The 26,793-nt window shown below is 44.1% G+C and overlaps 1 protein-coding gene across 3 annotated transcripts in view; it reads left to right on the forward strand.

Annotated features, from left to right (window-relative positions):
• Window positions 1-26,793, forward strand: part of RUNX2 (RUNX family transcription factor 2) — a gene marked incomplete at both ends in the record, with an annotated part of 213,030 nt that overhangs the window by 111,919 nt on the left and 74,318 nt on the right. For all 3 annotated transcript variants that reach the window (XM_084203333.1, XM_084203334.1, XM_084203332.1), the window contains one exon: window positions 7,783-7,944. In XM_084203333.1, coding sequence (XP_084059459.1) covers window positions 7,783-7,944 — 162 coding nt within the window. The remainder of the gene's footprint in view (window positions 1-7,782; window positions 7,945-26,793) is intronic.

The following is a 26,793-nucleotide window of genomic DNA, read 5'->3' on the forward strand; positions in this document are numbered from 1 at the left end:
TTCATGTTTCAAGTGGTTTTGACATGATACCAGCTGAAACTCAGTGGTTTTAACAAAGTGTTGTGGCTTTCTTCTTCTCTCTTTTCCTTCTTTTCTTAAGTTCAACCGGTTTATTAATTTGCAGTAAGAAAGAGAAGTGAGTTAATTTGAACCCAAAGCATTCAAGGAATTGCAACAAAAAAATCCTTCCCATGAGCTGTGGCAAAGTTCTCCCAGATCTAGAAGTCTAACTTTTAACTAGTGTACAATGTTTTTAATATATTAAACATGTTGATTATACCCATTACATGGTACCTGCTGCCCCCCAGCTTCCCAGAGCAGGTTTTTTTGGCTAGGCTTCATGATTTGTTCATTGCACATGTGAAGTCAGGGCTCTTGTGCATATCGTTTTCTGGGTAAGAACTGCTGAAGTAAAACACAGTATTTTTTTCTAACCAAGTCTTCTGTCTGGCAGTGTTTGTAGACATAGTTCCCAAGAAAGCAGGGGGGAAATCCAGGCTATAAGCAGTTTTTTTTCCTTCTTCCTTGTGCCTCCATAGTTTACCTATTGTGCAACACTATATCTAGGAACGAAAGAGGCTGAAATTCTTCCTGACCCCATCTGGTGATCAGCTTATGCCCTGAAGCACAAGAACTGAGATCCCCTTGTAATTTTCTTCCTAACTAAGTGTAACCTCATATGCTGCTCCCCTTCACATAAATGCCTCCTGTAGAAAATGTTCTGCTGGCTTTGATTAATAGACTACTTCTCTGCCTCGTTATAAGGCAGCAGCAGCATTTACAGATCTGGGAGATGAAAGCTTCAGATGAGCTTTCAATAAGCCTGACTGGAAACAAAGTTGTGTGGCATTCCCTGCCTTCTTTGCAAATTTAAGGCAGCACCAGCTGAGACTTCATCAAGAGAGGGAAGATGCGGTGCTGGTGGGGCAGAGAAAAGTGAGCTGAGAGATGCAGGCTGGATTTCTCATCTCTGGTGGATTATGTGGTTTTATTGTTGGATAAATTCAAGGTTATGGGATGCATTAGAATCCCAAGTTGCTCTGATTTCCCCCATAATGGTGAGGACTCTGTAGTGAATTAATGGTCTGATATAGTATTTCTGATGTTGTTTCCCACCCTCAGAATAGTCCAACCAGCAAGCTCTCCATTTACTAGCTGGTGGTCATCCCATTCAAATGGGTGATTGGTGTGAGCACGTTACATGGGTGCAAGCTCTTGGAATTGCACTGGCTTTCCACCAGGCTTTTGGGTGCTCTTCGGGACCTTGATTGCAATCTGCAAAGCTCAGTGTGCTCTGATGTTCCACCAAAGTGCTGGGATGCTTTTTTGCAGACTGTCCCTATTCTAGGATCTTTCTTGTGGGATGGATGGGTAGTCTTTGCTACACACACCATGTCAGGGACAGATAAAGGTGATGCCATGGACGAGGCGCCCTTTGGTCGGGTGTTGAGTCAGAAATTGCTGAACATCCCCCTGCTTGGTGCAGTGGTAGGGAGGGAGGTGCTTGGGCTGTCCTTCAACACCAGTTTCCTTGCTGTAGTGGAATACTCAGAATGCCACTGGCTTCTTAACATAAGCACTGCCTTGGGTATATGTTAAAAGAGGAATAGACCCTTCTGTCTGAAAAACAGGATTTTTAAATTACTTTTGTTGGAATTAACCAAGCATTCCTTTGGAAATACCATGGTTTCATTATCACTTTACCTAGTTATTATTTAGGGAAAATAATAAATTTCTAATAACTGGAACAGTAAATACTGATTTCCTACAAAAAATCCATATTATTGCTAGTAAGCACATTTGTCCCACTTGAGGCCTTGCATAGCTATTGCATGATTAAACAGACATATTATTTAAAGCCTGGCTGACCCACACCTGAGTCTGAAAGAACTTGGCACTTTAGGGTTCACTCTTCTATTTCTTTTCTCTGTCTAGGTTGTGTTTATTTTCCTGGAGTATCAGAGTACGGGTTGTACAAATCACAGCACAGTCCTTAACCTACCACAGGACTGGGCTGTGGCAGGACAAGGCACAGAGTTGCCCTTATTCAACATGGCATTTTAACTAGGATTCAGCAAAAGCTACATCGAAGAGTGATTAAAAAACAAATGGTCCAATAAGCAGCTGCCTTTGCTGAGGCAGTGCAGATCCAATTTGAACCCTGCTTGCTGCCCGTAAATCAGGAATCCTGTCCATTCACATTTGTTCACTGGTATATTTGCTTTTTTTATTTTTTTCCTCTTTCCCTAACGGGCTCTTGCAACTTGTTCATGTATCCAATTACATTCCCGTTCAGACACTGAGCTGTTGCATCAGTGTTCCAGTATGAGATGAGGAAAGCTTGGGGTTTTTTTAAGATGCAACTGGCGAGGATTAGCTTCTGTAGGCCAGGAAAAGCCACAGGTGTAATGGCAGGAATGTGGTGGGTGTGAGGACCCCATCAGCTGGGCTGTGGGGACAGCAAAGTGGAAGTTAAGTGAGGTTTCATGCTCCATCACCACTGTGGCACTGGCTGATCTATAGGCAACCTCTGACTTTCATCACGGAAATAACAGCCCCCAAAGGCAAGTCCTGTGAAACCTTCACTTTCTTCCCTTTTCCTCTTCCCCTTCTCCGTGCACTTCAGGGATGTTATGCTTCCATTTCTCATCATTTTTTATGCAGGTTTAAAGTCTTCAGAGCCAGCTTAACAGGAAGGTAGTGAGGGGATACATCTTCACTGGCAGACAGGGACTGATTTCAGGGACAGTGCAAACTGAATCTGCAGCCTGCTGCATTTTATGCAAATTGATTGCATCCTCTGGTTGACTGACAAGTTGCCATTGTGGACCTCCATTTCATAAAGCTTGCACCTCTCCTATTATTCTTTTGACTTTTATTTCCCTCTACCCCCTTTTAAAACTTAGCTGCCCATTGGCATGATTCATCTTTTTTTTTTTAATTTCAAAAATGTGACTCTTAGAGGGGTGGGAGTAGAAATGGATTTAGAGGTTCTTCAGGCCAAAATCTGGTCTCAATTACTTTTCTGTACATTGGGGTATAACTCCACTGGATTTGACTTTGTTGATTGAACTGGGCAATCCAGATGAAACCCTGGGCTTTTAAGAATGCCTAAAAAAGAGTCAGAGAAGGGAAGAAGGTTGTGTTTTGCTGTTGTTGTTTAGCTGAGGGGGTTGGTGTTACAACAATAGTTGGGTTACTCATGCAGAAAGTCATCTTGGCTTTGTTAAGATCAGAAGTGAGGATATTTGCTCTAAGTGTTTACCAAAGATAGCTCCAGACAGCTTGTTTTTTACTATTGGCACTAGCACTAATCCAACCAGCAGCAGCCAGAGCTGGAGCTGATGGCTGGGTTTAAATGAGAGTATGATGCATGTGATGTCTGGATATTAGAGACAATACACCAAGGAGCTGCCAGCCTGTGATCATGCTCTGGTCATGTAACTCATCTTGGAAAAGGGGGAATTGTTTTTTTCCTATAGAAAACCAGTGTGCTTCACAATCCAATGCCAAAGTGAAAAAAGTTGTTCTTCGGGGATATTTGTAGGTTTTTGCTTTTCTCCATTGACACTTCAGAATATGGAAGGTGTCCCTACCCATGTCAGGGGGTTTGGAACTAGATGATCTTTAAGGTTCCTTCCAACCCAAACTGTTCTATCATCCTATGATGATTTCTGTTGGAAGAAGGGAAGTTGTGATACTGGAAAGCCAATGTCACTAGTGGGAGAATGAGTCACTAGATGGGCTTTTTCTTTCTTTCCTTTATAATTTTAGTTTTATGTGGTGCATCTCTTTTTGGACTAATTTTTTAAGACTCTTATTGTCCATTAAGCATCCATTTAATGCAGTCAGTCAGAGACAGCAAAGGTCAAGAGCCCTGTATGTCCCATGACTATAAATGTCACAGCAAAACCTAGACACAAAATAATATGCAATACTCAATATTTCCTGCTTTGTGGAGGTTCACCTGGAAGCACAAACAGGATGGAGCTGTTTGCACATTAGTTTAGGCCTCGCCCCACTGATTTGTTTCAGCTGAACTGTGCCCAGGCTGCCTCAGCATACCCACAATGTGCCCTGCTGTGAAGGAATACGCTGAGAGCTGCACTTCCCCTCACACCCACACAGGCATAACAGAAATGTTTACAAAAGGAGGACTGCTCTTAGTAATCACTCCAAAGTTTTCGAGTGTAAATACCAGCTCAGAGTGGCCCTCTGACTCCTTCACTGTTGTTGAATGCTCTGTTAGCCCTTCCCCATGGCTGCCATATGGGAATGAGAGTGGCTTTCTCCTGGACAGTTTGTTAATTTTTATATTAAGTATCTTTCCTTGTTTTGGAGGGATTCCTTTAGGGAGGAATCCACATGCACTCAGAGCTTTAAGGTTTTTCATCTGTTCTGGGCTTTTTTGTGATGGGAAGATGTGCCGTGGCTGCAGAGCGTGTGGTGCTTTGGGTGATGCTGCAAAGTCCCTGGCTAGCAGGGATCCCCGGACACGTGGGAGCCCACCAGCCAGAGACAGTAGGGAAGCTGGCCTGTGGTGTAGGACGCCAAGGAAAACCTCTCACAATCACCTCACAGCTTCTTCCCCAATAGTATGTGTTAAATTGTCATCCTATCCCTTCCGGGCCGAGAAAGGAGGAGGTGAACCTCTTAAGGGCCTCGTGTTTGCACATGTGTGGATCTGCCCTGGAAGTGCTGCTGTGGCAGCTGGCACATCCCTGTGGTGCCCCCAGCACCCTCCTTCCCCCAGGAGGTTTGATGGTGTGTGGGACCAGAAGAGATGGTCTGGTGGGCCTCAGTGGCCAAAGCCAGTCCTCCAGCACCATTGCAAGGACCATCTCCACCTGAACCAGAGGGTGCCACATCAGCTGCATGTCCACCTTCAGGGACTCTTGGAGGAAGCTTTGGGCTCTGCCTCGTGGCATTTTTCACTGTGAGTTGGGCAATGCTGCTGAGCAGTGGTGTTTGCCCTGGGGGCTCACAGGTCACCTTTGACTTGGCGAGGTGACAGTGTTTCACCACTTTCTTCTCTCATGTCCCTGCAAACCTTGACTGCCATCAGCAGCAAGGGCTGGCTGTAGGGCATTTGCTATGAGACCTGGTGAAACTTGTATTTTCACTTTCTGGTTTCCTAACGGGTCACAGATACCTTGAACCAGTCATCCCCAGGGCAATATTTCCCACCCTGCCTCGACCATGACCTCAGCCATGCCTTGGTGTGGAGGAATCGCAGTCACCCTCTGCCCTGAGGTACTGTGACCTCCTCCTCAGTCACTGAGCTCTGATGAATCATCTAATGTTCAATTTGGTTAAAGATTTTCCTCTTCATTATTTCCTATGCCCTGGGAAGACGGATGTATTTGAGGTAGATGTTGAAAGAACATGTGGTGTGTTTTGGGGGTCAAGTAATGGTCCATCCAGCCCTATATCCTGCTTCTGACAGTGCAGTATGAGATACTGTTTTGAGATAGCACATGAGCCTTTTTGAAAGACCACTTTTTGCTATTTGCCATTCTTGTGCCCACACAGACATTCACAGTTGCTAGATTAAGGGTATTAAGTATAAAACCAAGTCTAGCATGGGTGTTCAAAGTGATGAGAGTGCCAGAGATGCTCAAGAAGTTCTTTTGCCATGAGGATTACACTATCAGGAGTGGCATGAGCCTCCAGAAAGGTGCCTCTTTTTCTGAGCTTTCCACCATCTTAGACCAAAATGATATAAGAACATCCTCTACTATGACTTCTTTTCCAGCCTTTACCTGCTATGTTATTTCCTCCTAAGCATTGAAGCTGACCTAAACCCAAAACTTTAGGGGCCCTGTTTTCAATTCAGAAGCAGAGACTGAAAAGGTCGTGGAGTTTGAAGGATCTTGGATTTGAGATTGTGCTCCTAACACACCATTAATTTTAAGATTGTTTTTCCAGCAAGCCTAGGCTTTCTGTTCCCATTCAAAGATCATTTACCATTGACTGTATGGTGAATTATCGTAGTGGAATGAGGCAGAGAAATATGTCAATATCAGATGTAACAATGAGCAGTCAGTCAGATTTGAACCTGTGCCAATCTATACAACCCCGGCCTTGAAAATGTTAAAACAAAGAAGTTCATTACATTTAATGATCCAGTGTCCTTCGAATTTCTGAGAAGTTTATGTTCACCATTCATATTATTCAGCTCTAATATAAGTGGCAAACTCCAGGAAAATCCTCTTAAAATTAAATTGGAAGGTGTTTTTTTAACATATATATATATCTATCTATATAGTTATTTTGCTTCAAGGAAGTATCTGCTTTCCAGACATTTCTTCAAACAAATCATGTCTGAAGGGAAATAATAAACAAGAAGTATCTGAAACTACAAGGTTTTGCTGTGTGGAAGAGCAGGGAAAGGAGTTAAAAAGAGAAAAAAAAAGTTGAATTTCCTGAAAAAGAGCCTTTGCTTATGCCATGTGGCTGTCACATTGCTGTCTGCAAAGCAGGGCTTTAGCACAGTGCTCTGATAGAGCAGGTTCTCCAAATCGAGTATACTTGATGTGCTTCCCTGAAATTAGTGGGCAGCATTTGAAGGGATGTGCTACAGATTCTGTGAGCTAGTCCAGACATAGTTTTCTATTTATTATGCAGTGCCCCAAACAAACTTTGGAGTTGAAAGTGCTTCAGTTTTGTCGATATAAGGAAATAAAAAGTATAATTTATGAGGTATTCAGTGGTATCTTTATCATCAGATATTAACTGAGAGCAAATGGTTTATAAATCCAAACATCAGTGAGTAAAACTAGGTCTCCTTATACCAGTGCTTCAGCAAAAATTGATCTGCGTTTATCCTACAGATGATTTCCTCTGTAGTGAGCCGCTGCAAATAGATCAGCAGGTATCATCAGCTTCCAGTAGTTATCCCAAACCATATGGTTCCATATTTTGTAATTGAGGGTACTGTAAATAATTGGGCCAGCATCCAAATGTGACATTTTTTGACAGATGCTGATAAGATTAATGACTTTTTTCTCCTTGGCTAGTATTTTCAGCACTGAAAACACGATTGTGTGATGTTTGAACTGGATAACAGCTTGACAGGGGTGCCAAGTGCTGACTGTAGAGTCTGCCCACCTCTGAAGGAAACGGCCTTAGGTTGTGCCAGGGGAGATTTAGATTGGGTCTTATGAAAATTTTCTTCGCTCAAAGGTTGCTCAGGCTTTGGAACAGGCTGCCCAGGAAAGTGGTGGAGTCACCATCCCTGGAAGTGTATAAAAAACTTGTAGCTGTGATGCTTAGGGACATGGTTTAGTAGAGGACCTGGCAGTGCTGGACTCAGTGGTCTTAGAGGTCTTTTCCAACTGTAATGACTCCATGATTCCATTAAGTCCATTTCCTAAGATCAAACTTGGGGTTCATTCTTGTTGTCTGCTTTGGTTTCTGATCCCTGGAGGATTGGCAACTCTTAGTATAATATGTTGGAAGAGAGACACCAGGAATTTGCATCCCAGCTTCTAGACCTTTTAAAACTCTGCTCTCTGGTCTATTCATTTCCCACAGAAATTGTTCTGGGGAGGGAAAAACACAGACCAAGACTTGAAAGGGCTGAGTGTTGAGGAGCAAGTTGTGTTTCATTACATTCTCACTCTTCGTAGTACTGATGTGTGTATGTTCAGTAATCCCACTTCTTTCAGTTAGGCTGTTGATACCCTAAAATTTTTCTTCCTTTTAAAAAAAATTTCTCTCTTTTTCTTTTTTTTTTTTTTTTTTTGTTTGTTTGTTTGTTTGTTTTTATTTTCCCCCTAGACCCCAGGCAGGCGCAGTCATCCCCGCCATGGTCCTATGACCAGTCTTACCCATCCTACTTGAGCCAGATGACTTCACCGTCCATTCACTCCACAACTCCCCTGTCCTCCACTCGAGGCACGGGACTTCCAGCCATTACCGATGTGCCCAGACGCCTCTCAGGTAAAGAATCTGTTTTGCCTAAAACAATTATGCAGAGAGGAACAGGACTGGCAGCAGCTGCCTCCGTGGCCTCAGACAAACCTTGGCAAGGAGAGCAAACCTCAGCAGTGGTACCAGGGTTCCTGCATGGCAGGCAGGATTTAAAATACCTTTTTTTTTTCAATATGGAAGAGCTGCTGTGTTGCTCTCTAATAACTTTAGTTCTATATCAGATTAGATTATTTTAAAATTGTGAACCTGATTCTTTGAACAAATTATATCTTTTTTTTTTTTAATTTTTTTTATTTCCCCTACAAAAAGATGTTTACTTGCTTGTAATTAGGTACAGGCAGAGGTTTCCCAGAAAAGCTGTAGCTGCCCCATCCCTGGAAGTGTTCAAGGCCAGGTTGGATGGGGCTTGGAGCAACTTGGTCTGTAGAAGGTGTCCCTGCCCATGGCAGGGGGGTTGGAACAAGATGATCTTAAGGTCCCTTCCAACCCAAACCATTCCATGATTCTGTGTTTTAAAGTAAATGTTATGCTCTCTATTTTTTGGTGCTTTACCTTTGTGGTATGTGTGTTGTTAGGCATCCTGACAGATAGATGCCTTTATTTCTTCAGTAGTTATGGCTGAGGTTCATTCTCCTGTACTTCAATCCAGTAGCTCAAGAAAGACTGTTTCCTTAGTTAATATGTACTTAAGAAGCCTATCAGAAACAAGCTGAGTCACTTAAAGGTAAAGATTGGAAAAATTGTGCTTTGGAATGATGCAGGAGAGAGGAAATACATTTAGGAACATAGACGAGACAGTAGTGAGGAACTGAGACTTTTTTTTACCAAACAAATGCACATTTATATATTGCACAATTCACCTCTAATGGTCTCAGTGATAAAACCATCTGTGTAAAGTAATCTGATTGCCCCAAAGTAAGAGAGAGCCTGTCATGGCACACAGTCACCTTGTACCTCTTGCCAAAAATGAGGAACCTTAGGGGAGGGAGGCTCAGTCTTAAAACTCCAACCTTGCAAGTGTGGAAATATTAGCAGCGTATGCCAAAAAAGCATGTGTAATGTAAAGAGAGCTTTTATGATTCATTAATGAAAACCAAAGAATCAGTCTTATTACATCTATTTTTTGCATGTTTGCAAGATATTATTATAATCCTGGATGCTGCTGCCATACACCTGTTTGATTCCCAGCCAGGTGAATTTCTTGCTGTTGTGTTTTCCCTTTCCACCAAGCTCATAGCACTGGAAATGTTGATCACTCCACTGAGCTGCATCCCTGACAAGCTGAACTGCAGCCAGCAGGCGTGGAGGATTTGATTAGCATAGGCTCCTTGATTTCTTTCATCTTGGAGGAGAGAAGCTTTGTTTCTCAAACAGCCAGCTGCAAACCCCTCTGCAGCCCTAGTGCACTCTGCCTTCACAGACATGCCAAAGATCTCCATGTGGGCCGAGGGCTGGAGGGTTTTGGAGCAGGTTCCTGCGGGCTCTCCTTGCAATACTCTGACTTGGGTCAAAAAACTTGATCGGCTTGATGCTGAGGAAATGCTTTGTTTGGCCCGAAACAGGTTCCCTTTGAGTCAGAGCCTCCTGATGGTCTGTGTTGTCGAATGGGTTATTTTTGCAATCGTGCCTGCGGCAATACCTGCAGGAGAGGCTCGGCTGGGAGCTGGCAGCTGCACGCCGCATGCTTGCCCTGCAGCCCTTGCTTGTCTGTGTGTATTCAGACGTGAGCGCCTGGCATGTGGGCACAGGCAGGGAGTGACTAAAAGACCTGGCTGTGTGCGCTGTGTGGCCGTGGACTGAACTTCCCTGCCGTGCTCTATGGCCAGTTGCCTTCGCGCTTCTTGTCCTTCATCTGCCTAGGGCTCAAGAGATGCCTCTGCACTGCCCTGACCTTTTCACAGTGTGGGGATCTTGCTTCCAGTTAGATTCAAAAGTGAAAAAGGGGACTTTGATCTTCCTCAAGTGCCAGAGGTTGTGTGCAGTGTTTGCTGACAGAAATAGAAATTCAGAATAGAAATAGTCTATTCAGTGTTAGAGAGAGGCATTCCTGGCTGAAGGACCCACTCGGATGCTCAAAATGCAAGCAGGCACATTGCAGCCCCAGCTGCGAACCTGACAGTGCCTCTCAAGGGTTTCACTGGCAGTGCCACGGGGAGGGAGGGCAGCATCCAACACCTCCTATATCTAAAGAGAGAGAGAAATGCAAGTTTTAAATTGCCCCATACAGCAAGCAGTTTATCCCTCACACTCAAAGAAAGGCACATCTCCACTCAGTTACTTATTTAGGAAGAGAACAGAACTTTGAACAGGGTAGAAAACTGCAAAGAAACTGCAAAGTGTACTGCAAAGAAACACTAAAATCCTTAGAAAACTTCAGGCATTTTTAAAGCATGAGGGAGAAATTAGAGTTTTATAAGGCCTTGAATAAAAAAGTCACTTTCCTATACAGTGGCAGAAATCTGATTATCGAGGCTGTTAAAAGTATACAAGGTCATTTTAATGAATGCCATATTTACTGCCTGTGGCTTAACATCATGCAAGAGGAAAAATGAGTAAAACCTCCCCCCTTAGCCTTGGCTGTCACACCTACAGGCACAGAACTTCCTATCTACCCGTATTTCTCATCACCCAGCCTTTCCACGAGCCTCCATGGCTTCACCTGGACAACTGCTAAAGTTGTTCTCACCCAGATATTGAAAATACTCCATCCAATAAAAAAAAGGGGGTTCCTGGTTTTATTGTCAGTGGCAGCCCTCAGGAGCTACTTTTAATCATTTTCCTTTGACCAAAACCACACTCATCCTATGGCCAAAGTGGTGGTGTTCTTCCCAAGTCTTGGGATAGATACACGAGCCAGCAGTGTGCCCAGGTGGACAAAAAGGCCAAAGGCACTTGGCCTGTATCAGCAATGGTGTGGCAGCAGGACCAGGACAGGGACCATCCCCCCATGCTGGGCACTGCTGAGGCCACACCTTGAATTTTCTGCTCAGTTTTGGGCCCCTCATAACAAGAAAGACATTGTGGGGCTGGAACATGTCCAGAGAAGGAAACAGAGCTGGGGAAGGGTCTGGAGCACAGGTCTGCTGAGGAGCAGCTGAGGGAGCTGGGGGGGCTCAGCCTGGGTAGAAGAGGCTCAGAGGGGACCTTCTCACTCTCTACAACTCCCTGACAGGAGGGTGCAGCCAGGTGAGGGTCAGGCTCTGCTCCCAAGTAACAAGTGACAGGATGAGAGGAAATGGCCTCAAGTTGCACCAGAGGAGGTTTAGATTGGATATTTGGAAAAAATTCTTCGCTGAAATGGTGGTACAGGCTATCCAAGGCAGTGGTGGAGTCACCATCCCTGGAAGTGTTCAAAAGGCACATGTCCCTTAGGGACATGGTTTAATGTTGAACGTGGTGATGCTGGGTTGGACGCAGCGGTGTTTTCCAACCTTAATGATTCCATGAATTTTGGTGATGAGGTTGCCTGTGTTTCAAGCCCAGATTAGGCTGAGCATCAGAAGAGGTTTGGGGCTGCAGGACAGGATGTGGTGGGGCACTGCCATAGCAGTGCATGCAGTTCCTCATCCCATGGGAGAGGAGAAAAGGGCAGCAGGCTGCAACCCCGAGGAGCTCCTCAGGCAGCTGCAATGCAGCTGAACTGGTCGTGTCAGTGTCTCGGATGGTTTCTTTGTGCTACTGGCAGGTTTGCATGCATACTGCAGGCACGTGCACATGTGTGCCCATGGCTGCCAAACTGCAAGTGTTCATCTTCTATACTCTCCAACTGGGGGTCATGGCTCTGTCTGCACCTACAACTAATCAATGATATAACCCAGGTATTTGGGCAGTATTCAACAGCATGAGCTGAAAAGCAAAGCAAAAAAAATGTTATCTGGCATCACTCATGCAACTTTTGAACCATTGATCTTTCTGGACCAGAAGTTCCACGTTCATATCAAGAACAAATAAAGAAACAAGTTCATGAGGCCATGAAATTGCCGTACCTTAAGGTTCCAATCATAAAAAGAGCAGAATTCCCCGTATTTTATTAAAATGTCTGTCTGTTCAGACTTCCCCAGAAGACAGTGAAAGTTGGTGGCCCAGCAGATTAATATTCTTAATTAAATAATATTGTAGTGGAAGCCATGGGAATATAAGAAAAGGGTCATTTTAGAGAGAGTTTGCCTGAGGGATATAGTCTTATTGCATGATTCATAGTGAATGCACTCAGTCTTTGTGTCCTATGCATAACCAAAGTGCATGTGGGATGGGGAGCATGGGTGACTATTATGTAATTAATGTATATGATTCATATAAATATACACATCACAGCCGTTTTACATAAAACTTTGGGGCCGATCCAGCAAGTCCTCCCCACATGGAAGGTTCAGAGCAGGGAGTACAGGTCGGGTTGTTCTTGCAGTCAAAAGAGGGCTGCTCCCAGGCAGGGGAAGGAGGGATAGGTATAGATGTCCCCAGGGCAGACATCCATTCCTGGGACACTCACCCCCAACTCCCTTTTGAATCAGAGGGGACAAACTGGCATTACTGGCATCTTGAGGGCTGGACTGGTCTGCAGGGGATCTGTGCTGGTCCCTGGCAGTGCCTGGGAAGAGCCTGTTTGTCTCTGAAGCGAGCCTAGGTGAGTAGTTCAAGTACAGGCACGTATGATCTGATAGTCTGCCTTTGCTGAGGTGATTTAAGAGACAGTTTAACTGTCCCATAAACATATCCATATCACAGCCTAATTACACTCTAGTCCTGATTTAACCCTACCTCACCCTGACCTCGACCTTCTCCACTGTTTAAGGGTTTGAGCTTGATTTTAATTTTATTGAGAATCCTGAGAAGGGGAAGGTAAGGAGACTTCTTCTTCCCCTACACTTTTCCTGGACCTACTCACACTTCTATCTAAACACAGAGACTAAAAAAGTCTCTTACTTTTTGCTTCACCATTGAGAGAGACTTCCAGGGTCAAGATCTTCAGATGCTGGAGGACCTGTCCTGCAGGTGTACCACAAATATGTTCAGTGCTGACTGTGGAAGATGCTGTCTGTGTTTGACAGGTTCCATATGACAAATGAGAAAATTAAAATGGAATCTAAATGGCAGGACAAATTACCAAACCTGCCTTTTCCAGGCCTGGGCTGGACCCTTCCTAGATATTTGTCAGTTGGGTATGTGCCAGCAAGCCCAGACATTGCTGTCCCACTAGCTGGATTCCCCACAGGATGCAGGGTGGACTTTTCTGTCTTTATATTTACTGTGTTATTGAGTAGGGGCATGCTGAGATAGATGAGGCAGATGCTGGGATCAAGCCCTAAACAAAAGAAGTCTGCAGACCCATCTCTCTGAACTAAAATGGCCAGAAAGTGGTATCTCCACCAATAAATTACACAGTGGTAGGGCTGGACTGTTAAATACCAGTACTGTTAAGCTGTCAGCAAGGCTGGTGTTGAGTGGGGTTGGCCAGCATGGTGGCAAACAGGTCCCAGCTGTGGTTTGGAAATGAGCAGAGTCCCGAACCTGCTCCTGTGGGCGGCTCAGAGTCAGCCACCCCATTATGGAGTCAGGATTTAACATGACATCTGTGGCCAGACCATCCTGACGAGATTTAGAGCCAGAGAATGTGCCCTGACCCTGTTTGCTATTTCGTGTACAGCCAAACGTTCCCATTAATTCGTCTCGCCCTGTAGATAAATCACCACAATGTTTTGGGCTATCCTGGACCCTCATCTCAGATTGAAATTTAAGAAACCTTCCTGTTCTCCCAGCTCACTGATGGCTGGCAAGTATAAATGCAATGCCAGCCATGCCTTAATTAGGGACAATACTGGTTTTTTACACAATTTAATTTTCATTCTTGTTAGTCTAAAAATCATAGAATAAAAAACCACATGCAATGGAAGCAGCTCCAGCTGAACCTCTGGATTTAGTATTTGTATGTCAATGAAAAAGAGGCTGACTGTGATGGGCTTTTTTTTCTTGGGGTCCTGTACTGGTTGTCATCTTGGGTTTCTCACCCTGTGTGTGAATTACCTTGGATTTTGCTAGTGTCATGTACTCACTTGATTTTTTAAACTAGGATTTTTCCTTTTTGGGGAAATTTGAAACAACTTTGAAACAATTTCTTTGGGGGTCTTTGAAACAACTTTTAGATATAAAGGTTGTTTGTCCTATCCTAAGGAGCTCAGAAAACTTTACAGCAACTAAGTAGAAACTGTGGTCATGAAAGTGGCTGTGCTTTCATCCCTTAATTCCTGCTAACTTGATAAAATTCTGTGGGCAATAAGGAAATTTCAGGACGGGACCTTTCATAAGGGAAGGCACTAGTGCTGTCACAAAAATACAGTTCTTTTCTTCTTCATGTGCTGTGGAAGCAGAGAAACAGTTAATGCCTTGGCTTTTGCCAGCATGGCCCTGGTGTGAGCAGCCCCTGCAATGAATGAGCAGTTCACGCTTCAGCAATATTGTCTCAGGCTCTTGGCAAACCCAAGAAGCCAGCTCGGTTTCTGGTGTGCTCGCTATGCTGGGATGTTTTTCTTGGTGACTGTAACAATTTTCACTCTGTCTTCTTCTTTTTTTTTTTTTAATTAAATGGAAGCCGAAAGACTCAAGGTTGTCTCTGTCTCCATTTTGCCTTGCTAATGTTCAGTGCTTTCCCTGCAAGGTGAAACTGAGTCAAGGCAAAGTAAAGAACTTGGGGGAGCTCAGGTCTTCAGAAACAACCCGCTCATTTTGCTGCCTTCCCTAAACTTGTAACTTGCCTTCCTTTTTCTTTTTTTGCTTTTTCATTATTTTTCAGTGGTTCTATTTATTTTGTTTACCGCAGGTTTTCCATTTTTAGTCTCCTGCCCACTTGGTGCCACTTGGGAATCTCAGCACCTTGGCACTCATCTGTAGGCTTTCAGTAGCAGCCTCTCCACTGGGCTGAATCTCTCATTGGAGTAATTGTCCAGAAGATGCGTTGCATGATCCCTACCTCAAATTTTTCTAGCGTGGGTGGCCTCAAATTAGGCACCTATGCCCATATTTAGGTGGTAAAACAAGTGGGCTGATTTTCAGATGTTTGAATGTTACAATGCGTGTCTTTAAGCCCTTTTCATTTACTTAAAGCGGCTGTTGGGAGAGGAAATAAACAGGAAAAATGAAGGCAGAAGGAAGGCGTTTTATTCCTGAAATAAGGGATTTAAAAAAGTACTGAAAAGAAACAAGTGGAATGTTTTGAAATGGAATAAATTTGTTGCTGATACAGGCAGGAAATAGCACACTCAAATATATGTGGATGTATAGATATATTTTTATCTGAGCTTTTTTTGCAATGTGTTTTATATTTAGGACACATATCAAGATTTGCATCTGTTTCCAGAACTTGCTGCTAACAGTTAGTAATGATGCCAAAACATACTTTAGTTCCAGCTTGAGACCAAATGATATTCAGGGCTTTTTTTTATTACTAATTTAGGGTCTGATATTAATTAAGGAAATTTTCCATAAGTGCCAGGCTTTTTCTGAAGAACTCATTAAAATTATATTAACTTAAAACCGGAATCACAGTCTGAGCATGTTTTGTAATGATTATTCTTACTGACTCTGCTGGGTTTTGTAAACAGAATGCTAATTGTTAGTGGGGCAACCGGGTCCTCAATTCCAGACTTCCAAAGGGACAGATCCTGAGCCACTACCTAGATGTGTGTTCCCAATAAAGTCAATAAGCCTCCAACAGGAAGGCTGTGGGATCAAGCTCTTTGTTTCATCCTTCTGCAAAGGCGTTTGATGATTTCTCTCTTCCCTTTCTGGAATTGCTGTTAATTTTCTACCTAGGATGGAGCCAGAAATGGCAGCTGAGGCAGGCTCACATGTGTGCTGATGTGGAGAGGAAATGGATCTTCATGTGTGAAGCTCTCTGGTACATGCAGGGTGGTCAGGTCCACTTATTTACCCCCCTCCCCTCACAAGGAAACTGGGGAGAGGCTTCTGACAAGAGCACGGAGTGACAGTGCAAGGGGGGAATGGCTTTAAACTGAAAGAGTTGATTTAGATCAGACATGAAGAAATCATCACTGTGAAGATGGCTGCCCAGAGAGGTGGTGGATGACTCATCTCTGGAAACATTCAAGGCCAGGTTGAATGGAACTCTGAGCATCCTAATCTAGTGGAAAATGCTGCTGCCCATGGCAGGAGGGTTGGACTAGGTGACCTTTAAAAGGCCCTTTCCAACCCAAACCATTCTGTGATTCTGTGATGTTGCCCTTAAGTCTTTGTGGCCTTGTGTCTTTGTTGTGTTGAATTGGGTTTGATTAATTGGCCAATATGAAGTTACTAAATGGTTCCATAAAATGCTGGAGAATTTGGTCCTTCTCAGACTGTGACTGTGTTTGGTAGAAGGTAAGGTAAAGGAGTATCATATGCCTTTCAGGAGCTGAATGGTTTAAATTCTGCAAATTTTACATTAAAAAGTACAATTAAAGAGGTAAAAACTGCTGCTGGTAGAAATAGCTGGAGCTGCCTTGGTTTCCATTGAAATTTCCTCTCATTTCTGGCCACTCAGAATTTGACCACACTGAATTTGGTCAGCAAGGGAGTGTTAGATCCCAGCAGAGCTTCAAAAACACCTTTTTGAAGTGGTTTAGTTATGGTTGTTGGCCCCATTTTAGTCATGACCAAATTTCTTTCTCTCTTGATGGATGTTTTAGCAGAAAAGAACCTGGTGTCCTGCCAGCTGGGCTGTCATATTTCAAAGAGCTTTGATACTGGTGATACTGGGCTGATATTGGTACAAAAGGGAAGGCAAGAGCCACACAAGTGGCTCAGGTTTTCTGTGGTTGTACAAAAGCAAACAATGTAGGCAGTGAAGATGAAGATGGATGCGATAAAACGAGGGAGCGCACCTTCACACAGGTCACGAAGGATGTTATTAAGGGAGAAGGAACTACTTCATATGCATAAAGGGAGTGTATTTGGGGACACTAATCTGGAAATCTCTTAATATTTGTTTTCAGACTGACTCAAAAGAGAGTGAGGGAAGAGATCAAAAGCAGGAGATGCCTTCCTGAGCTTGGGACAGTTTCCCCATGTCTGCAGGAGCAGTGTGCAGCTGGTGGAGTTGCCCCTCAGGGAGAACCCAACCCTGTACCCACGAGGTGCTTGATGGTGCTGCTGTGTCCAAGGAGGTTTTGTGGAGTGTGAAGACTTTTAGCAATGGTGAAGCTTCATCTATGAGGCATGGGGAAAGATAATTTGACATAAGCAAATCTCCACGGAGGTATAAATTAATTGATTATTGTACAGTGAAGCCCATGTGAACATCTGCTTTGAACCCAGGTGTAAGATTTCCCTGAATTAGCTCTCATTTGAACTTGAGGGCAACTTTTGAGGAAAAAAAAAAGCCCAAGCACTCAGTTGGGCTTCATCGAAAAATTTCCAGGGAAGCAAAACCCACCACAGCCTTTGGTTACAGATGCTAATTAACCTTGCTTTGAAATTTGGCTTTTATTACCAGTCTGAATTCGTCTAACTTTAGTTTCCACTCATTTGAACTTGCGACAACTTTGCTATAACTTTGTCGGCCAGAACGTAGCATTGATTTTGATTTCTGAGGGTCTTGTGGGTTCCTGTGTTGGTGACAGGTACCAAGAGGTGGGTAGGACAGGAGGCTGTGGTGGGTCTCAGGGAGGTGGCAGAAGCCACAGGGAACTGGCTGGTGCGGGACAGAACTGGTTTGACTTGCAAGGAATCTGAAGGGGGACTGTGAAAAAAATTTGGGTCAATTCAGTTTGGTGTGGCTTCACTATAGTCTACTAAATCGTGGAAGTTCCCTTTCCTAATCAGCCAGACTCCTACTGTATCTGCTGAAAAGGTGTTATTTTTGGTTGAATTACTAGTGACACTCTACTTTTCCAACCCACCTGAAAAAACAGACTGGGAGAGCATTTTTCACTGACTTAGTAGGCTTCTGCAATTCCTTTAGGAATTTTTCTGCCCTTGTATTTGCCCAATTGCAGAGTCCTAACAGAATTAATTTAGTTTCTCAGACACTACCCTAGATGGAGATAAAGGAATAAAACAGTAGGATGCATGTCCTCACTTAGTTTTCCTGCACTGTTCAATCTTCCATTTTAAGAAACAAAACAATAGTCACGGGAGCTTTTCCTCCCAGGTTTAGTTTGCATTTCCATTGTCAAAAGCAAAGCTCAGAGCTGAGGCTGTGGCCCTGTTGGGGAGCAGACACCCAGCCAGAGCAACCTCTTTGCTCTCCACAATCCTAATTAGCCCACAGGCAAATTTGCAAATAGACAGTTGAAACTGTGTTAATCTCTTGAGATTACTTGGACCAGGCAATGTTCTCATTGTATGAAGAAGTTCAGTTCTGTCAAGAGAGGTATCATCATACACTTAATGCAGGGGATTTTGTGGTGGTTTAAAGGTGCATTTGGAGTAGGAGAGGAGTCAATGTGCTGTGTACTCAGCCCTGTCTGGGCCATGTTGTCTCCAAACTCCCCAGCTGTTGTTCCCAAAAGTCTCTCTAATCATCCATTTGATCTTTTATCCTGTGGTAGCCATGAGTGTTAGCTGTCATATATTATTTTGTAATTTGGGAGTGCTGGGATAGGCAGCTAGAAGAAGCCTCCTTGGGTTTGTGTGAGAAAGAGGAGCAATAGTAAGCAAGGGGAGCATTGGCAGAGAAACCAGCCTGGATGTTTTAATCCGAGGGTCAATTCTGAAAGCAAAATGGAGGGGTAGGGCATCTCATGGCAATCTTTCCATCTCTTAACATCACAAATCTCTGGCAATGAGCAGTGAAAGGTGGTATGCTTGGGTTAGGAGCAATACCCACAAAGCCTCTTTCATTTAGCTGAGATGAAAAGCCCCTACACAAGCTCTAGTGATGCCACATGTGTGGTTTCCACTCGTTATTTTTAATGTTTAACTGGGCTATCACTGTCTGATCCTTAGGCATCACTGCTTTTTAATGCCCTTTCCTATTAAACAGATACTGTTTAGAATTGGCAGAATATTATAAAGCCAGAAGCTAAAGGTATGTCCATCTTAGTTAAGTTTATTAATTAGGCTTCACAATGGGCTTGCTTGGAAAACCAGTTTGAAGCACAGATACAGGATCAAATCTATGAGGCACATCATTTTTATTGGATAGATGTCTGTAAAAACACAGCTTGCCATATTTAATTTTGCACTGAAATGATGTTTTGTGTTGTGTTGAAAGCTGATTGCGGGATTGAAAAATTTCCACAAACTGGAGATCAGTCCCCTTGTCAAGGCATCAGTTGAGGTTTTGGCTTTAGCTGGAGCATCCAGGTTTGGCTTCTGCAAGCAGTGCAGTTCAGTGATCAAAGCAATAATTGTATTTGGGAATAGCTAATGAACCTCTGCTGGAATCACTGCTGGCTGCAGAGAGTGTTTGTATTGTGATGGTGTCTGGAGGTCTCATCCCCCTTCTGCTAAGGAGTCTACAGTGAAAGAGGAGGAGGAAAAAAGGGAAATCAGCCTGTCCCCTTTGAATTTGCACTCTTAGGTACAGTACAGCTTGGTTACAAGATGTGCAATGGAGTACAGGAGGGAATTGCAACATGAAAGGAACCAGCAAGGTGGTGGCAGGGGTTGCAGCCTTACTAGAGCCACGTAGAAGTGAGTGTGAGTCAGAAGGGAGTGCAAAAATGAAATTGTAAGGAGGGTACTGAGGTACCTCTGGGGCTCTTCACCTCCTTCCAGGCTTCAGAACAAGCAGGAAAGAAAGGAAAAGCTGCTTGTCACACTTGAAATAAGAAGCAAATGGTGTCGGTTGGGTTAGGTTAAGGGACCATCCAGGAACCATCACCTTCTCAGCTTGGCCAGAAGTGCTCCCTCAGTTCCCCTGGAGCTCAAAATCGGAATATACATATATATATATATATATATATTGCTGAAGGTTTCTATCTGGATCAGTGTATTTAATAGCTGCTGACACAGTTCTGTGAATCTGCTTACCCTTAAGTAGGTGGGAATTAACCTCAAGGGAGCTGCTGGATCAATTATATTTCCTATTGGTTCTGTAGTGTCACAGTCTTATCAAACTGACAGAGACCTTGTGAGATCATGATCTGTGCTCCTGTGTGGAGAAATAGGATCAAACATCTGCAGATGATTCCTGTTGAGTGGAGCCAACTATTATGTGTTATGTGTGTTGTTGCCACTGAAAACAAAAATAAAACTATGTCCCAAAGAAGGAATCCCAGCCAAAAAAATTAATTACAGTTGAAATAGCTAATTTGAGTGCAGTTAAAAGAGTAGAGCTGGACAGGGTTTGTCAGCCTTAAAAGTATAGAGACCTCTGTGAAAAAGATCATAAACATTTAGATACCCTCAAGGATACAAATTTCAAGGCCTGAGATCCAGTCTAGGGACTGACCACTGAAAAACAGACCTTCTGCAAAGGTAACTGGCTGGCCAAATAGGAAGGGAAGAAAGTGCCTCAAAAACACCAGGAGGGCTGCTGACCTGAAATCTCTGCAACATAAGACCAAGATGAAATGGCTCATTGGAAGAGGCATCTTGCAGAAACTAGCTCAGAGGAAGTCCCCGGGAACTGTGATGTGGATGCTGGCATGGCTGGAGGAGCCACAGAGGAATCCTGGCAATGGGAAAAAGGCACCTCTCTTCCCCCTTTCTCCCTCTTCCTCTCTCAAATATCTCCCTCCAAAGGGATTTTTTTGTTTGTTTTTGTTTTCATTTTGATTCCTGCTAAAAGCCAACCCGTGTTGTTTTCTTTTTTATGGGTGAAGAGGCGCGCAGGGAGGATCTAAGCAGCACCGGAGCCGAATTGGGAGCCACTGTATTAGATTCCAAAATTAGATAGGAAGCTGGGTTTAAGGGTAGTCCAAACCCAACCAGTTCCTCATTTGGCCTGGCCCATGTAGGTGGGCCAGACTGGTTTGGAGCTGTTTTTTGGACAGGCTGTTTGCCCGTGGAGGAAGCCATTCCAGCCGCAGCGGGGCTGGAGCCGGCGCCTGGTGCTCAGCCGGGCCAGCTCCTGCTCTCACTGGCCTGCACTGCAGATGCGCTGGAGGCCTGGTTTAAAGCAATTCTGCTGCTGCTTTCTCAAGCAGATGAAGGCAACTGAAGGTGCTAATTCAGGCTGGGTTTGTATGCATCTTTTTTATCTCAGAAATCAGGATTACATATGAAATTTTATTTCAAGTCAAGTTCTCTTTGCTCTGTCTGACTTCCACTTTTTTGTGTCTTCACCCATTGAAGTGCTTATAAAAAATGTCTGTTGGGTTTTATCTTTAGTCTTTGTAACTTTACAACATTTTCCAGCAACGGATTTCATAGTATTTTCTAAACTGTACTACTAAGTTTTGTCATTTGGCTAATATGAAGTATTGAAATATACATTGTATAGTAAGCAAAATTTACACAGGAAAGATCAAATTATTTGCCCAAATTCACAAAATAAATCAATATCAAAAGCCAGAAAGCATTGTATCACATTTTCCCTTGTAACAGCTTTAATGGTTAAGTGGGCTTTCTATTTATTCCCAATCACCAGTGCTGATCTGAACTTAAAATCCAAGATACCATATCTGAGATAAAACTCGACTGATGGTCTAAAAAGTTGCTAGTGGTATAGCCTAAGGGGCTGTACATCAACCAGCCTTGAGCATGTTTATGGTGTGAGCTGTTACAGACTCAAGTCTGTTTCTTTTTCTCATCACCACCTTCCTGGGAGGATAAAACCCGTATTCAGACTTCACACTATGGAGAAGAAGCATTTATTTAGAGGTGTTCAGAGTTGAGCTGGTTTAAGCTTCAGCTCAGCTGATGAATGGGGATGCTGTGTAGACCATCTTATAATGGATTGAAACTTTGCTTACAGTATTTCGCCTTAATTTAGTACAAAACTCAGGTTAGGTCTGAAAGAAATGAAAAAAATATACAGAGGGATTTACACAGCTTTTATTAAATGAGATTGAAAATTGTATGTTGTTAAAGTGAACATAAGAAGGGATACAGCGCCTATAGCCCTGCTATGTTTAGCTGTGTTCTGCTAAATTTTGTGGCAGCTTGATATCTAAACAGGCACTGAGCACCTAAATACATGGACTGAAACCTCTGTTGATCTTTACACAGCTCAGTATTTTTGACTCTTAACTATGAGAGCAGCAGCTCCAGCAAAAACAAACCAGCAGTTGTGTGCAAGGTTTTCCTCCATCTTCCTGGAGCTCATGGTGATGGTTCTGCAAGTCTTGCTCTGTGGCTATAGAACCACAGCTTTGCTCCTGCCATGCCAAGGTTGTGACATCCCCGAGCTGTTCTCCCTCTGCCCCATGACATGGGAGCAGGATTCATCTTGATGCCCACCTATGGCTCTCCCAACAGGACTCCCTCTCACCCTGAGCCTCATGAAATTTCCTTGGCTGGTGAGTCTTGAGTCACACTGATGTGTTTGACCATTTCATCACAGGGCCCAATGTCACTACTGTTTGTCTTACTTGGGGGAAATGTATTCTCACTGCAAGGGAAAAAACTCTGGCTGTCACTGGGTGAGTTATTTTCCACTGTTTTCCCTCCAACAGCATTATTGCGCCTGCTGCTAAAATCCCTTACCTAAGATGGAAATGCCTCCCTGGCATCTCCCCTCTCCTTTCTCCAGTAGCCAGAAGTCCCGTGGGCTCATCCCCTCATCCCCTCAGAGCACAGCCCTGGCTCCCAGCACAAGCAGTCGCCTTCCGCTGCCTCCGCAGGACCAGGGGCGGCTGCTCTCCCTCTGGGGACACAGGACTGCGTGCCAGGGAGGATTAGAAATCAACATCGTGGCCCTGCTTGTGGACAGGGACCGAGGCTGAAAAAGTCCTTTGAAGGCAGAAGTTATTTTGGAGGAGAAAAGTATGGTTTTAATTGTTTAGATGAGGGGGTTTCATGTTTTATGGATGTCTGGGGGCTGGGGAGGTGCTCTTCTTTCTCTGTGTATGATATTGTTCAGGGTAAAAAAAATGAATTATCTACATTTGTGAATTTCAGTTTTTTTGGCCAGAAGTGTAACGATTTGTAGGGTTTGATTTTTCTCTGGGAAAAAAAAAGAAAACAGAGCGTTTTGAGAAACAAGGCCGAGTAACCAAAATATGTTTGTTTTTGTTTAAATTGTTCAGTAGAGAAATCGTCTCTTGTCTATTGTTAAGAGCGAGGTTTAAATCAAAGGCAAGTTCTACATATTCTAAAATATACAGACAACTCTTTGAAAGCAAAGCCAAGCCAAACTTTAAAAGAGACCTTCTCATTGATGCAGAAGTTTTCAGTTAGTTACTGTGCTGGGGCTTGAGTGGAAAGAACCAGCCTGAGAAACAAATGGCAAATCCCCGTTTCAGTGGCGGAAGCCAGGAAGAGCATCATATTAATAGCACACGAGACCTTTCCACAGCCATCCTAGTCCAGGGCTTTTCCAGCAGCAGTGAGGAAAAGCCTTTGCAGTTCGTGGGTACTTTTTTTGTGTTCACATTTGGCTGTGGAAGTTTGAAGCTAGCGAATGGAGGGCCTGATCCTCGCATGTTGGGTGGTCCCTCCCACCGCAAATAACCCTATTGGAAACAGAGGGACTATTTGTGGAGTCATTTGTTTGTCAGGAAAAGTAGGGTTTGTAGGATACGGCCCCAATTAGCAGCCAAATTCCTGGTTATTTTCTCGTGATAAAAAGGCGGGTATCTGTTGCAGAGATGCACGTAGCATCTCTCCAGTTCCCATTTGAACTCCTGCCACTTGATCTGTGCTTCTTCCTACTTCCTCCCAGGCAAAGATTATTCCACAGTAGCTTGGATAAGCTGGGTCCTTCCCTCCTGCCTAGCACTGATGTGGCCTCCAGTTCTTTTCTGTGCTGTTTGGGATTCTTCTGCTCTCTGGTACCCGCCAGTGAGGGCACCTGGCAGTTGCTCTTGAGCTTTGGCTCCGAGGACAGCAGGCAGGTGATATGCACCCCCTGCTTGGCAAACCAAATACACCATCCCACAAGAAACCCTGCTTTTAGTATGGCTTGGGTACAGCCAACCCCATCCATGGCATATCCTCTCCTGAATCTGACAATTTCTAGGAGATTAACTTAATGGACAGTTTATCACTGAGCTGTAGTTTTTGGAAGGACAGGAAGGAAAGGAAAGGAAGGAAAATTTGTAAGAGAAGGAAAAAATTGCTCTCACAGGTTACCAGACAGTGGGCACCTGCCCAACCCATGTAGGCTGGCATAGACAGGACCATGGCTTTGCTGACCCCATGTGAGCTTGGCACATGCCAGGAGTACTTTTTGGGAGCTGCAGGAATGCTGATAGTAGTGTCCTTATTTGGGGGAGGAGGAGTGCTCTTGTTAGTTGTATTATTTTGTGACTCCCTGTTTTGGTAGCCATAAGTCATTAGTTGGTTTTCATTTTCTTTCCCCCCCCCCCCCCCACCCCCCCACCTTGAAACTGAAATAAGGACTGAAAGGGAAGAATTTTCCTTCTTTTTTTCCTTTTTTTTTTTTTTTGGCTAATCTGAGGCACACTGCCACATCTGAAGCCACTTGGCTTATTATGGATTTCATGGAAACTGATTCCCTGAAAGTGTTTCCATATGTGTGTTCCCAATATATCCCATCCTTTTCTAAATGGGAGTACAAACTCGCACACGAGCTGGAAATGGCTTCAGGATGTGACAGAGAAGTCATATGACTGGAGTGGCACTGTGTGTGGCCCTCTCTGAAAGACACGGTGTCCTGTGTGCTGGCTCCTATCCTACAGTAGATCCAGTTTCAAAGAATATCTTCCTTCACGGCTTCTTAAAAACTCTTAATCAAGAACCAGCAAGGAATCCTCAGTCCTCGGGAGAGATGTCCATTAGTCAAATAAGATGCAAAAGGAAAATTTGGATGGGGAGGGAAAAGGAGGGGTTTAAAGGGTGAAATAACAGAGCAATGCCAAGGGCTTCCCCCCCTTCCCTGTCCCTGCAAAACATAGTTCCTTTGTGTCTGCTTGAGGATCAGATGGTATTTCTGAGTTAGTAGCATGCAGTGGAAAAGTACAATTCATGACAACATTGGAAACAAATATTTATACTGGACAGTTAAGGCACATTTTTCTGAAAAGAAGAAAAAAAAGAAAAAGAAGGAATAAAGTAGCCTGTGAGCCATGATGTATATTATCTTCCCATTCACTGGATTTACTCAGGATTCCTGTCCCGCTGCTCTCCATCGCCGTGCCTGCTCCACAGCCCTGTGGTTTCACCCCCTTGCTGTATACAACACTCTGAGGTTGCTCTCCAAGAAAAGCCTCAAGTGCTCCTGCTGATGCCTTTCGGCTGGTGAAAAGCAGTGACTGAAATTGAGGCAGGAGAAGTTGGGGAAGAGTGAGCGGAGAGCGCTGTGCTCCTGTGTGTGTGTTTGTGCCACGCGGTGCTGCAGAGCTCCTGGACTTATTTCCAGGAAACTTTATTTACTGTTTGGTTCCAGTGCAGCCTGTAGATGGCCTGAGACTTTAAACAAGCAGGGGGCTTTTGATACACTGCCAGTTCCTTTCCAGCCAAATCACCCATGACAGCTCCAGACTGGAGTCGCTGAGATGAGATAGCAAAGGCTGAGAAGTTCAGAGGCTCCCCATCACACCAGGTCAACAGGCATCCATGGGTGGAGGTCAAAACCACCAACCCAGGATCTATTTCTGTAATGTGACCATTTGTCCCCCTCCTGTGGTTCTCATCTGGAAGGTTTATAAATCCTGTATAAGTGAGGCAACATCTATAAATGAGATGGTGGTGGCTGAAGCTTCCACAGCTTCATTTCTCCTCCCAACAGTCCATCTAGGAGGGGTTGGTTGTTACATTTTTCTACCTATTGATGTTCCCGAAATTTTAGATGAGCTATCTCTGGGAGTGCAGAGAGCAGCCACCTGTGTTTCAGTGCTTAATGTCACCCAGCAAGACCTCGGTGCCTGAAGGAAAGCAGCTTCATCCAGCAGAAAAGTGCTATTGAGGGAGCAGGACAGGTAATGACAGAGCCCAGGCTGAAGAAATGCAGAGAGACTCCAATTTGGGTGTTAAGCAATATAACATCTCTGTTTGAGAAACGCTCTCCTTTATTTGCACGAGTGGTACTTTAATGGCCACTACTAACTATGTTATTTATGGGGTGTTTCTCCCAGCAAAGGGCTTAGGTGCAGCGCCATAAATTCAATGAAAACATCTATCTGCAAATTAATCTGTGGTATTTTAGGTGCCAAAGACCTGTTACCTAAATACCAGGAGGCACCAGCATGCAGTTTACTGTGTGGACTGGGGTATTGAGGGACTATGAGAAGGGATGCACTGGAATGAGGGTCTTGCCTGCTGTGTGTGAGGCTCTGAAAGGGTTAAAGTGTTCCTTCCTCCCTCTGACTTTTGTGAGACTGCTGTGCTTAATAATGTTGCAGTTTAAATGGTCCCAACTAGGCCTTGAAGTTAACACCTTGTTGAGGTGAAGAAAAGAGGGGGGGGGGGGGGCAGTTCACACCTTTTCTGCAGCTATTGTTTGCCAGGAGACCTTTCTGGGGTGACCTGGGCGGGGGGGGGGGGGGGGGGGGGGGGGGGGGAGGAAATTGAGAAAAAAAATTATGTCAAATACTTTTTAACTTTCTTTTCTCCTGAACTAAAGGGAGGGGAAAGAGCATTTTAAAACATAGAATTTCCTATGATAAATGGGTCCAAACATCCAGATGACACATGCTCATCCGGAAAGCAAACCAGGGAGGGAGAAGCCCGGTGCATCATTTCTCTGGTGCTGCATGGCCCTTGCCCTTCCAGCATTTAGACACTCGCTGCTGGATGTGTGGGAGAAATGTCCCTGAACTCCTGCAGAAAGCTGAGCACCAGTGTAGGTTTGTGAGA

Source organism: Fringilla coelebs (genome assembly GCF_963513975.1).
Source record: "Fringilla coelebs genome assembly, chromosome: 3".
NCBI classification, from domain to species: Eukaryota; Metazoa; Chordata; class Aves; order Passeriformes; family Fringillidae; genus Fringilla; species Fringilla coelebs.